General features: G+C 40.1%; 1 protein-coding gene across 9 annotated transcripts in view; it reads left to right on the plus strand.

The window, feature by feature from the left end:
* kmt2ca (lysine (K)-specific methyltransferase 2Ca) overlaps positions 1-14,308 on the plus strand; it is a 506,051-nt gene that overhangs the window by 402,956 nt on the left and 88,787 nt on the right. For all 9 annotated transcript variants that reach the window (XR_011961410.1, XM_072576253.1, XM_072576251.1 and 6 more), the window contains 4 exons: positions 45-189; positions 1,394-1,608; positions 4,453-4,526; positions 12,788-12,970. Coding sequence is in view for 8 of the 9 variants with exons in the window: in XM_072576253.1 (XP_072432354.1) it covers positions 45-189; positions 1,394-1,608; positions 4,453-4,526; positions 12,788-12,970 (617 nt within the window). In the remaining variant the exon portion in view is untranslated. The remainder of the gene's footprint in view (positions 1-44; positions 190-1,393; positions 1,609-4,452; positions 4,527-12,787; positions 12,971-14,308) is intronic.

Here is a 14,308-nt window from a genome sequence, read left to right on the forward strand (position 1 = left end):
CTTAACAGTTAATACATTTTCTTTCATCTACTCTTGTCATGAAGGGGATGGTGGATTTGCCAGGATGCCAGCAATAAATGGTGTAATGGGGCCACATCCACAGCAGCAAACATCTTTAGCACCTGGAGGTGGACGATGCCTCACAAGTTCTTATTCTTCGATCCCTCAGTCACCATTCCCTGATAACAGGTGAGTATGCAACATTATGGCCTGCTCAATACCATTACAGCAAAGGTATTTTAACATGGTAAAATTTTTTAAATTGTAAGAAATGGATTTCATTGAAAATAATTGCTTTCTTCCTTTTAAAACTAGATATTTTAATTTATGTTCCATTATAGAAACCTAGCTTATAAAATGGCTATTTCTCCGTACTACGCAAACATGATTTGAACTAAAAAACTGAGGATAATTGATTCATCCTACCCCCCACAAATCTACAAACATAAGCATTCATTCCCTCTTCCACCAATGCACAATGGCAGCAGTACATGCCATCAATAAGATTTACTGCAGCAACTATCAAAATCTCCTTCAAAATTACCTTCCAAATTAGCAACTTTCACCACATAGAAAAACGAGGGCAGCAGATGCAAGATATTGCTGCCACTTGCAAGATCCCCTCCAAACCACATACTGTTCTGACTTGGAGCTATATCTTTCACTGTTACTGGGTCAATATCCTGCAGCTCCCTTTCCAGCAGTGCTGTGGTGTAACTTGAACCAGATGGACCACAGAAGTTGGCTCACCATTGCCTCTCCTTGGGCATGTAGGGGTAAGCAACAAATGGTAGCCTTTCTAGTGAGATGCCCATATCCCTTCAAATAATAAAAAGGGAAATACCATATAACAAATCACAGTGTTACTATCTGAATAACAGCTGTTTCACAACTTGGATTCTGTCCATTTGCAAACATTTCAACTTTTAAAAATTGCAACTATCCAGTGCTGTGCGCCCTATAGCCAGAATTGATCAGATTCTGATTTGCACATTGTGTTCTCAGTATCAATACATTTCCATTGGAAGGGAGTGGAATTTACAACAGAATTATCACCTTCAGTGGTGCACACCACTTGTAACTATAGAATGCTGTTAAGTCTTAGAAGGCTATAGACCAAGAGCTAGACAGTAGGGTTAGGCTGTTTTTGGTCAGCACAAACACACAACCTCCTGCTGTGCTTTAGTTTATGTCTAGATGAAGCTTTGGGTGAAAAAGGAGAGCTTTCTGATAAAAGATGTAACTTTCATCGAAATAAGAAATATCTTGTATTTGATGTATTCTAGACTTTTTTTTCTGTTATTTCAATAAATGTACCTAGCATTCCAGCAACTAATTGATGCTTCTGGCAGTACTTTTAACTACATATGTTTGAACTGGATCAATTTGACAGAGACAAGAATCATATGTTTAGTCAAGTTGTAACTGAGCCTCCTAACCCATGGGTTCCCTCTGCTCCTGCTGTGGAGGCGGAAGGAGACACACTGAACTACACACAACGGAGTACTCTGAAATGGGAAAAGGAAGAATCTCTGGGTGAGATGGCAACTGTCGCCCCTGTTCTATATACAAATACAAACTTCCCCAACCTGAAAGAAGATTTTCCAGGTAACCCCATATAGTGAGATCGTTTTTCTGGAAATGTCAGCATGTTCTCGAATGAAAGATTTACACTCTCATGCTACTTCAAAATTTTAATTTATCCTAAGTGCACATTGTATGAAATCATTTAAATATTGATGTATTGTTTTGCTTTGCAAATATTTTACCAAAACAGATGTGTCCCTTGGTTACATCATAGTATTGCCTCCAAATTCAAGGACTTGCACTTGATGTCGTCATAGAAAATGCATTTTGTAATGTTAGAAAACATTGCTACCTAAAACAATCTTATAAGAGATTAGCACAATATGAATTTAAGACATGATGCAATGTCACTTAAGTCACAGACTGATTTTCCAAATATTTGGAGGTACTTAAAGCGGATACTAGAAGGAATAATCATTAATGTAATATCAAGACGTGTTTAACAAAGTGTATGCTGATGTCTTTGCAACAACTCTAGTTAGTGTGAAAACTGTTAGGCCAATGTTTGCACTGCACCAGATTACTGCACAGATTTTTCTGTTGAAATTTGGCAGTATTGCCTCTGTAAACCGAATTACAAGTATCTACACTGAAATGAAAATAATTCTTTTTAAAAATAGTAACAGCATGACTCGAGAGTCACACCATTTGCCTGTCTTGTGATAAACATGCTGTTCATTATAGGTTGAAGAAAGTTTTTGAATTACAAAGCAAAACAAAATCTATTGCATATTTGTCCAAAAATATCTCAACCACCATTTTGAAGTTATAATTTTAATTCATCTTGTACAATTTAAGGAAAGTCGCTAGTTGACGGAGATTATATATTTTTGCCATAGATAACGCCTACTTCTATATCAATATAGATGATATGAAATAGTTCCCTTCTAAACTTCGACAAATATGCATGATCAGAGCTTTCCATATACACAAACAATTCTGAATTATTGTAATCGAATTGTTGGGTATGAGTTTCATAATGAAGGGCTTTTGCCCAAAACATCGATTTTCCTGCTGCTCAGATGCTGTGCTTTTCCAGCACCACTTTGATGTAAACCATGAGTTTCATAAGTCTGCTGAAGCACCAGCTGAAAAAAACCTAGTCTTTTGCTCAGATCCAACATTGACAGTGATTCAACTGTTGTGTCAATAGTTGATAAACCGATCCATTTAGATGAACATACAGTCGCGACATTACAAGAAGAATGTGGAGGCTTTGCAGAGGGTGCAGAAGAATTTCACCGGGGCCCTCATCGATTAGCGGGTGTGACCCTGTAAAAAGAGCTAGAAAACTCCAGGTTGTTTTCTCTGGAGCAGTGGTGACTTGATAGAAGTCTATAAAATTGAGATACTTCGAGGGGGTTGACGGTCAGAATCTTTTTCCCAATGATGAAATGTCTCATACTAAGGAGCATGCATTTAAGGTGAGAAGGGAAAACCTCAAAGGAGATGTGAGAGGCAAGGTTTTTTTTTACACCGAGTGGTAGGAGTCTGGAACGGACTGCCAGGTGTGGTAGAAGCAGATACAATAAGGATGTTTGAGAGACTTTTAGATAAGCACATGAATATGCAAGGAGTGGAGGGATGCAGACCAAGGGCAGGCTGGAGGGCCCATTCCTGTGCTGCACAGTTCTATGATCTATATAGCAGTGCTTCCTAAATAAATCATTTAACGGTCTGATATGATATTGCATGCCTAGTTCAGGAAGGTACTGTGCTCAGTCATGCATTTGGTTGAATGAGCTGTTCTGAGCTGATGAGGGTTCAACTTTTTTTTAACGTTGTCTTTAATTTTTAGATTTTTTTTCAGATTTTGTTTAGTTTCCATTGGTTAAAGAGCTGTTAGCAATCTGTCAGTGTTTGCCATAACAACTTTTCATATTTTTGAAGTCCTCCATCGGATGTCTGGGATTAATTTGTTCAGACCAAGTTAAAAATCTCTCAACACCAGGTTCTTGTCCAACAGGCATCCAGAAGTACAAACTTCTAGAGTGCCGCTCCTTCGTCAGGTTGCTCTAGTGCTCCGAAAGCTTCTACTTTGAAATAAACCTGTTGGACTATAACCTGGTATTGTGTGATTTTTAACTTGGTTTACCCCAGTCACCATCATCTCCACATCATTTTTTTTCAGACCAAATCTACTTTCTTAGAAAACAGAGAATTGCAGATGCTGGAGATCTTTTAAAAAATTAGATACTGATGGAGATGTTTAACAGGTCTGGCTGCATATGTAGAGGAAAAAAAGGAATTAATCTTTCAATTCTAGTGTCACTGGACTCTGTTAATTCCAATTTTCTCTCCACAAGTGCTGCCAGACCTGGTGAATTTCTCCATCACTTTCTATTGTTGTTTTTGTGCTCTTCTATCCAATCTAAATTGGATTTCTTATAGCCAAAATGCCTTATTTGTACTGCTGCTTCTTGAGGCAGCTCCACAATCATACTTCTCAATCTTGTGAAAGTGTTTTTCCTTTATGCTAGTATATATAAAGCAGGTAATTCAGCACTTAATCTACTTGACTGTATTTGCATCACACTGTTTCCAAATTAGTTGTGGTGTACAACCGAATTCCAAATCTGATTTTATTTAAGACTGAACAGTTTAGAATACAGGATTCTGCTTCTGCCGATCTGAAGTCAGACGTTCTCAAGTGTTGGATCACCAATTGCCATTGTAAATAAGATATAAGCATGAGATTTTGCAAGCATTTAAGCCATTGCAGAGTTTTATTTAGGTAGACACTCAAATGAAGTTGATGGTAGGTTGTATGGCTTTCTTTATGTTTCGTTTTGCATGCAAGCTTGTTTTTCAGGAAATCTCAGTATTTTCAGTCCACAAATCAGACACTATCTCTTTACCATTTAGATTGGGCTACCAGAGTGAAACAAATAGCTAAACTGTGGAGGAAGGCAAGCTCCCAAGAGAGGGCCCCTTATGTGGTAAGCCTTGTTTTCTGTGCATGATTTTTTTTTCTGCTGGATGTTTGAATTGTATAGGGAATGAAAACAATTTTTAGATGAGATCAAAATACTGCAGATGCTGGAAATCGGAAATAAAAATAAAAAGCACTGGAGAAAATCAGTCTGGGACTGCAAGATAGCCAAAGGGGCAAGAGAAGAGGAACCCTACATAACCTGAAATTGCATTTTAATTATGGAGTCATACAGCATAGAAACAGACCCTTCAGTCCAACTAGTCCACTTCAACCATGTTTCCAAACTAAACCAGTCTCATTTGCCTACGTTTAGCCCATACCAGCCCAAACTTTTCCTATTCATGAACTTATCCAAATGTTTTTTAAATGTTGTAGTTGTAACTGTACCTGCATCCACCACTTTCTCTGGCAGTTCATTCCAGACAACACCCACACTCGGTGTAAAAAAAAAATTACCCTTGTGTCCTTTTTAAATATTTCTCCTCTCTCCTTAACAATATGCCTCCTAGTTTTGAACTGCCCCACCCTAGGGAAAATACCATTGCTATTTATCTTTCTTGTGCCCCTCATGATTTTATAAGCTTCTGTAAGGTCACCCCTCAACCTCCTATGCTGCAGTGAGAAACATCCCAGCCTACTTTTATAACTCAATTCTTTCATTCCAGCAACATTCCAATAAATCTTTTCTGAGTCCAGTTTAGTAATATCCTTCCTATAACAGGGTGACCGGAACTGCACACACTGCTCCAGGAAAGGCCTGACCAATGTCCTGAAAAATTTCCACATGACATGCCAACTCCTATACCCAAAAGTCTGAGAATGAAGGCAAGCATGCTAAATGTCTTCTTAACCACCCTGTCTACCTGTGACACAAATTTCAAAGAATTATGTACCTGAACTCCTAGGTTCTCTGATCTACAACACTACCCAGAACCCTGCCATTAATTGTATAAGACCTGACCTTGTTTACCAAAATGCAATACCTCGCTTGTATTGAAATTAAACTCCATCTGCCGTTCCTCAGCCCATTGAGCTGATAAAGCATAGCGCTGGAAAAAGCACAGCAGGTCAGACAGCATCCGAGGAGCAAGAGAGTCGACATTTTGGGCATAACCCTTCAGAATCCTCCTTCAGCCCTTTGACCCAAGTTGATCAAGATCTGTTTGTAATCCTAGATAACCTTCTTCAGTCGCTACTACACCACCAATTTTGGTGTCATCCATAAATTTACTAACCATGCTTCCTGTATTCTCATCCGCTTTGTTTATATAAATGACAAACGACAGTGAACCCAGCATCAATCCTGCAGAACACCATTGGTCATAGGCTTTCAGTCTCAAAAACAATCTTCCACCACCACCCTGTGTATCTCCTACTGTCAGGCCAATTTTTCCAATTGAAAAGCTCACACTGATTCCCATGTGATCTAACTTTACTAATTAGTCTACCATGTGGAACCTTCTCCAAGACTTTACTAAAGTCCATGTAAACAACATCTACCATTCTGCTTCTGCAATCTTTTTGGTTACTTCCTTAAGTTTGTGAGGCATTATTTTCCTTGCACAAAATCATCCTGACAACCTCTAATTAGTCCTTGTCTCTCCAAATACATGTAAATTCTATTGCTCAGAATCACCTCCATCAACTTACCCACCGCAGGTCTATAATTCCCAGGTTTCTCCTTGTGCCTTCCTTAAGTAAAGGTACAACATTATAGCCACCCTCTAGTCCTCTGCCATCTGGCCCATAGTTATAGATGATACAGACGTTTCTGAAAGGAGCCCCACAATTTCTTCCCAAACTTCCAAAGTGTGTTCTGGAATACACTTGGAAAGGTCCCACAGATTTATCTAACTTTGTTTTCTAAGATCTCCTACAGTTCCTCTTTAGTGATGTGAACTCATGGAATTATAGAACTCCTCTACAATGGAAGCAGGCCATTTGGCCCATTGAGTCTGACTAGCATCCCACCCAGTCCCACTCCCATGGCTTACCCCTGTAAGCCTACACTTTTGCAGATACTGAGTAGTGCAGAAAATGTGTTGCTGGAAAAGCGCAGCAGGTCAGGCAGCATCCAAGGAGCAGGAGAATCGATGTTTCGGGCATGAGCCCTTCTTCAGGAATTTCGGGCAAGAGCCAATTCCTGAAGAAGGGCTCATGCCCGAAACGTTGATTCTCCTGCTCCTTGGATCTGCCTGACCTGCGCTTTTCCAGCAACACATTTTCAGCTCTGATCTCCAGCATCTGCAGTCCTCACTTTCTCAGAGTAGTTTAGTGCAGCCAATCCACTTAAACTCCACATCTTTGGAGTGTGGGTAAACCTGGAGCACCGGAGGAAACCCACGAAGACATGGAGAATGTGCAAACACCACACATATAGTCACCTGAGGGTGGAATTGAACCTAGATCCTTGGTGCTGTGAGAACCAATAAGTCATTGTGCTGCCCCTGTTTTCAAACTGTTTTCAAAACATCAGTATTTATCTCTGAGTTCTCTAACCACTATTTCTTTCTCCACACTAAAATATGATGGGAAATATTCATTTAGTATCTCTTTCATCTCCTGATGTTCAACTCATAGACTTGATCTTTAAGAGTCCATATTCTCTCTCCAGTTTCTCCTTTGCTCTCAATATACTTGTAGAATCTCTTGGATTATCTTTAACGTTATCTGCTAAGGCTATCTCATATCCCCACTTGACCCTTCTGGTTTCTCTCTTAATGCCCAACACACTCTGTTCTCTTCAAGAGACTCATTTAATCCCAGTTGTTGTCTATATCTAAGAAGTGATTCTTTCTTCTTCTTGACTGGAACTTCAACCTTACCCATCCATTGTTCCCTACTCTCACCAGCCTTGCCCTTTACTCTTAGAGGAACATAATGCATCTGAACGCTAGTTATCACACTTTTTGAAAGTCTCCCATTTGCCAGTTATCCCTTTGCCTACGAACAGTCTACTCCAATCAACTTTTCAAGTTGTTGCCTCATACCATTAAAATTTGCCTTACTCCAATTAAGAACTTTTACAGAGGCTTAACTTTTACCATAACTGTTTTAAAGCTATTAGAATTATGATCGTTGGTCCCAAAGTGTTCCCCTCCTAACACTTCAGTCACTCACCCTGCCGCCTTTTCCAAGAGAACGTCCGGTTTTGCTCCTTCTCTAGGAAGAAAAGTAAGATAGAACCTGAGAAAAAACCAGAACAGAATATAATGACATACAGTAAAAGTTTCTATGAATGTATAAAACATTAAAAGAGTGGCTAAAGTAAACGTCTGCCCTTAAGAGGATAAGCAGGGGAATTCAGTTATGGGATATGATGAAATAGCCTATGCATTGAACAAGTATTTTGTATCTGTCTTCACAATGGAGGACACTAATAACCATTAACAAAGAGACAATTGTAGGTGAGGATCTGGAAACAATCATTTTTACAGAAGAGGTAGTGTTGGGCAAGCTAATGGAGCTAAGGATTCATAAGTCTCCAGGTCCTGATGGAATGCATCTCAGGATACTAAAAGAGACGACGGGAGAAATAGTTTTCCAAAATTCGCTAGACTCTGGGGCAGTCCCAGCAAATGTGACGCCATTGTTTTAAAAAGGGAGATAGACGAAAGATGGGGAATTATAGACCTTAACCTTTGTAGTGGGGAAGATGCTTGAGTCTATTATCAAGAGAGAAAAAGCAAAGCATCTCAATCGAAATTGTCCCGTTGGGCAGACGCAGCATAGGTTCATGAAGGACAGGTCATGCTTGACAAATCGTTTAGAATTCTATGAAGACATTGCAAGCCAGGTGGACAATGGGGACCCAATGGATGTGGTATGCCTCGATTTCCAAAAGGCCTTCGCCAAGGTGCCACACAAGAGGCTGCTGCATAAGATAAAAATACATGGCGTTAAGGATAAAGTGTTAACATGGATAGAGGATTGGCTGACCAACAGGAAACAAGGAGTGGGGATAAACGAGTGCTATTCTGGCTAGCAATCAATCACTAATGGTGTGCTTCAGGAATCTGTGTTGGGACTGCAATTATTTACAATTTATATAGATAGTTTGGAGTTGGGGACCACGTGTAGGATGTCAAAGTTTGCAGATGACACTAAGATGAGTGTCAGAGCAATGTGTGCAGAGGGCTGTGAAACTTTGCAGAGGAACATAGATACTTTGAGCGGGCAAAGGTCTAGCAGATGGGATACTATGTATATATATGTGAAGTCATACATTTTGAAAAGAGTTACAGTAAAAAGGACTATCACTTGAATGGTAAAAAGTTGAACCATGCTGCAATGCAGAGGCACCTGGGTGTCCTTGTGAAAAATCACGAGGTTGGTCTGCAGGCACAACAAGTAATTAGGAAGCCAAATGGAATTTTGTCATTCATTGCTAAAGGGAGTGAGTTTAAAAGCAAAGGTTATGTTGCATCTATATGAGGTGCTGATAAGGCCACACCTGGAGTACCTAATGAAGGAGCAGAGCTCCAAAAGCTAGTGCTTCCAAATAAACCTATTGGACTATAACCTGGTGTTGTGTGATGTTTAACTTTGTGTACCTAAGTCCAACCCCAGCATCTCCAAATCATGGTGTGCAGTTTTAGACTCATTAATTGAGAGAGGTTGTACTGGCACTGGAGGCTCTCTAGATTGATTCTGGAGATGAGGGGGTTGGCTTATGAGGAGAGACTGAGTAAACTGCGATTATATTCATTGGAATTTAGAAAATTGAGGGGGGATCTTATAGAAACATATAAAATTATGAAGGGAATAGATAAGATAGACGTAGGGAGGATGTTTCCACTGGCAGGTGAAACTTGAGACAAGAAGGCATAGCTTCGAGATTAGAGAGAGCGGATTAAGACTGAATTGAGAAGGAACTTCTTCACCCAGAGGGTTGTTAATCTTTGAAATTTCTTGCCCAGCGAAATAGTTGACGTTACTTCAGTAAATGTTTTTAAATCTAAGGTTTTTTTTGAACAATTAAGGAATTGAGGGATACAGTGAGGGTGCCGGTAAATGGATCTGAGTCCATGAAAAGATCAGCCATGATCTTATTGAATGGCAGAGCAGGCTCAAAGGACTGGATGGCCTACTCCTGCTCCTAGTTATTATGTGTTTATGTAAGTACACACACACATTGATAAAGAAAATTTTCTTGAACACATTTAACAGATTCCTCATCATCCAAGTCTTTCACATTATGATAGTCAATGTTTGGAAAATTAAAATCCCCGACTATTACTACCCTATTATTCTTACATATATCTGAGATCTCTATTTATTTTGAATATTGATTTTTCAAAAATAATTAGTCCATCCCTCCGTTATTTCATGTTATGCCTGCATATCACAGTGCTAACTACAATAGACTGAAATTATTAACAAAGGGCAATTTGAGACATTACAACAGTGACAAGATAAGTATCAGGAAATCTAAGAAATTGAAAATGACATTGTCAAAATCAGGAGCCGCAGACAACGTCCATTCACCCCTGTCATAGAAGACGTTAAAATCTTATCCATAAAGAATAGATTGGAAGCCAGGGATACCTTGCCTTAATGAAATGTATTGTTTTCACTGTAGAAATAACAGCATTGCTGAGGGTCTGTCTAGAACAGGCTCGCAGAATCAAAGCAGGTGTTCAGCACTGATCCTTCAACAAGACTTCCTGAGGAGATGTGTTATTGTTAACTAGAACCAACTACATGTCTGCAAGGTTGCCTTAGAACGTAGAACGTTACAGCGCAGTACATGCCCTTTAGCCCTCGATGTTGCACCACCTGTGAAATTAATTTGATGCCCATCCAAACTACACCATTCCATTGTTATACATATGTATGTCCAATGTCCATTTAAACGCCCTTAATGTCAGTGAGTCTACTACTGTTGCAGCAGGCCATTCCACACCCCTGCTACTCTGAGTAAAGAAATTAGCCCTGATATTTGTCCTAAATCTATAACCCCTCAGTTTAAAGCAATGTCCCCTCGTGTTGGCCTTCACCATCCAAGGTAAAAGACTCTCACTGTCCACCCTATCTAACCTCCGATTATCTTATACGTCTCAGTTAAGTCACCTGTCAAGCTTCTCTCCAACAAAAACAGCCTCAATTCCCTCAGCCATTCCTCATAAGGCCTTCCTTCCATACCAGGCAACATCTTTGTAAATCTCCTCTGAACCCTTTCCAAAGTTTTCCACATCCTTCCTATAATGTGGTGACCAGCACTGTATGCAATACTCCAGGTGCAGCCTTGCCAGTGTTGTACAGCTGAAGCATGACCTTGTGACTGCAAAACTCAATCCCCCTGCCAATAAATGCCAACATACCATATGCCGCCTTAACAACCCTATCAACCTGGGTGGCAACTTTCAGGGATTTATGTATCTGGACACCGAGATCTCTGTTCATCTACACAACCAAGAATTGTACCACTGGCCCAGCCCTCTGCATTCATGTTACTTATTCTGAAGTGGACTACCTCACACTTTTCCACATTAAACTCCATTTGCCAGTTCTCAGCCCAGCTCTGCATCTTATCTATATCCCTCTGTAACTCACAACATCCTTCGGCACTATTCACAACTCTGCCTACCTTAGCGTCATCTGCAAATTTACTAACCCATCCTTCTATGCCCACATCCAGATCATTTATAAAAATGACAAACAACAGTGACCCCAAAGCAGATCCTCATGGCACACCACTGGTAACTGAGCTCCAGGATGAATATTTTCCATCAACCACCACCCTTCCGTAATTGCCCCAGAAGGCAGTTAAGTGTCAACCTCATTGGGTCTGAAGTCACACGTAGACCAGACAAGTAAAAGCTTGCATTTTCAACTCGCCAATTTCTGATCCAAACCGCTGAATCACCTTCAATCCTGCAACTCAATATTTTGTGCAATAGCCTACCGTACGGAACCTTGTCAAACACCTTACTGAAGTCCAGATACACCACATCAACCACTTTAGTTTCATCCACCTGTTTTGTCACCACCTTGAAGAACTCAATAAGGTTAGTTAGGCATGGCCTACCCTTCACAAAACCATGTTGACTATCCCTAATCAGCTTGCTTGTTTCCAGGTGATTATAAATCCTATCTCTTATAACCTTTTCCAACACCTTACTCACACCTGAAGTAAGACTCACAGGCCTATAAAGCTCCCGGGCTCACTTGCCTTGCTGTTTTATAGTTTGTAGGCTGTGCATATAAGAACATTTTAATCCCATATTTGGGGAGGTGCTGGCCTCATGGTATCATCACTAAACTATTAATCTAGAAGCCTAGGTAATGTTCTAGGCATATACGTTTAAATCCCACCCTGTCAGATGGTGACATTTGAATCTAGTTAAGAGGAATTAGGAGTCTAATGATGACAATGAAACCACTGTTGATTGTCAGAAACAAACATCTCATTAACTGATGTTCTTTTGGGAATGAAAATGCAAACTTTAACTTGTCTGCTCTACGTGTGACTTCACACCTAATGAGGTTGACACTTAACTGCCTTGTGGGCAATTACGGAAGGGCAGTAATGCTGACATAAGCCAGTGATGCCCACATCCCATGAATGAATGAATTGAAACAATGTTTCCTGCAAAATGTCCACAATTTACAAATGGAAACTTTCTTTATTTGTGAAAGGTAAATCTCCAACTTGATCATGTGCATTTGAAGGACTCCCAAAGCAAGGTCAATACATTCCTTTGAGACATGGTTCATGAACTGATACTGAATATTGTAGATATTGCGTCTGTTTTTAAAGGTAAAGAAAGTTTGAGAGAAAATAGTTTCTGGTAGGGAATTTGAATGAATAACAATAACTTTTAAGCTTCAATTTATTCAATGTTTATAATGTTTTTTTAAAAACTCAAGGTATTTCACAGCAGTAAATGCCAATAAAACTTTTCCCATTGGGTTAGCTAGTTTAGATCATGCGCATTGTTTGGGGGCCAGCCTTGCTTGGGTTACTTGGACCTAGTTTTATCTATGACCAATTCTGTAATCTTAAGTATACTTCAGAGGAATAGAACATAATTTTCAAAAATGTTCGAAGTGACCCTACTTTTTCCAGTCACAAAAACTGATATTCTCTGCCATGTGTTGTTGAGAAATATCTTTACCCCACAGCATAGAATAGAACAGAACAGAGGGAGTTCTGTTCTTTAGGCTTTGTACAATATCTTTAAAAGTTGATAAAGACTCACTTGACCAAATAGTACAATTTTTAACGTGCTAACTGAAACATAATTACAATAAAATTTGCAGCAAAAGGCAAGAGATAATCGAGCAGCACTGCGTATAAACAAAGTTCAAATGACCAGCGAGTCTTTGAGAAGGCAGCAGCAAGAATGCATTGATTCTGTCTCTCGACCTGACATTGACTTGCCATTTAAAGATCAAATGAAGCAAAAAGAATCAGAACACGAGCAAGAATGGAAACTAAGACAGGTAAGAACATACAAATGGTAAAATGTTATGCACCACAACTTTCTTAAAATGTGCAACTAGAGTAAGCGCGTGGGCAACATTGTCTCAGTTCAAAGATGACAATTAACCGAATTTAGGCTGCCTGTGATGACTCTCGCTAACTTGAAGATTAGAAATTCAAATTATCAAATGTGATCTTGCCACCATTATTTTGTTTCATCTAGACAGGTTTGCATTTTGAGGGATTTCTTTTGCCAACTTTAATGTTCATCTTAGCAAGGAAGCAACATTGATAGCAGCCAGAGACTTCAACATCACAAAATGTTCTTCATTAATGACAGCTAACGAGCCATTTAATTTGTAACCTTAAAGGTGGATTCATGTTTTCCATAGGACTACTAGTTTTTTTAAAAGGAAAAAGAGGTCCTATTGTCTCTTACTTGTCTATGTCATTTCTTGAGACTGTTTAAAGGAAAAGACACCGATCTGATGGTCATAAAAGTGTACAGCATGGAAACAGACCCTTCAGTCCAACCCGTCCATGCCGACCAGATGTCCCACCTGCCAGCACCTGGCCCATATCCCTCCAAACCCTTCCTATTCATATACCCATCCAAATGCTTCTTAAATATTACATTTGTACCAGCCTCCACCACTTCCCCGGCAGCTCATTCCATATATGTACCACCCTCTGCATGAAAAGGTTGCCCCTTAGGTCTCTTTTATATCTTTCCCTTCTCACCCTAAACCTATGTCTTCTAGTTCTGGACTCCCCAACCCCAGTGGGTGGCACAGTGGATAGCGCTGCTGCCTCAGCGCCAGAGACCCGGGTTTAATTCCTGCCTCAGGCGACTCTCTGTGTGGAGTTTGCACATTCTCCCAGTGTCTGCGTGGATGCTCCGGTTTCTTCCCACAATCCAAAAATGTGCAGGTGAGTTGAATTGGCCATGCTAAATTGCCCGTAGTGTTAGGTGAAGGGGTAAGTATAGGGGAGTGGGTCTGGGTGGGTTGTGCTTCGGCAGGTCGGTGTGGACTTGGGCCAAAGGGCCTGTTTCCACACTGTAAGTAATCTAATAACTTTGCCTATTTATCCTATCCATGCCCCTCATAATTTTGTAAACCTCTAAGAGTCACTCCGACGCTCCAGGGAAAACAGCCCCAGCCTGTTCAGCCTCTCCCTATAGCTCAAATCCTCCAACCCTGGCAACATCCTTGTAAATCTTTTCTGAACCCTTTCAAGTTTCACAACATCTTTCCCATAGGAAGGGAGACCAGAATTGCACGCAATATTCCAACAGTGGCTTAACCAATGTCCTGTACAGTTGCAACATGACCTCCCAACTCCTGTACTCAATACCC

This window comes from Chiloscyllium punctatum, chromosome 8 (assembly GCF_047496795.1).
Source record: "Chiloscyllium punctatum isolate Juve2018m chromosome 8, sChiPun1.3, whole genome shotgun sequence".
In the NCBI taxonomy this organism is placed as follows: Eukaryota; Metazoa; Chordata; class Chondrichthyes; order Orectolobiformes; family Hemiscylliidae; genus Chiloscyllium; species Chiloscyllium punctatum.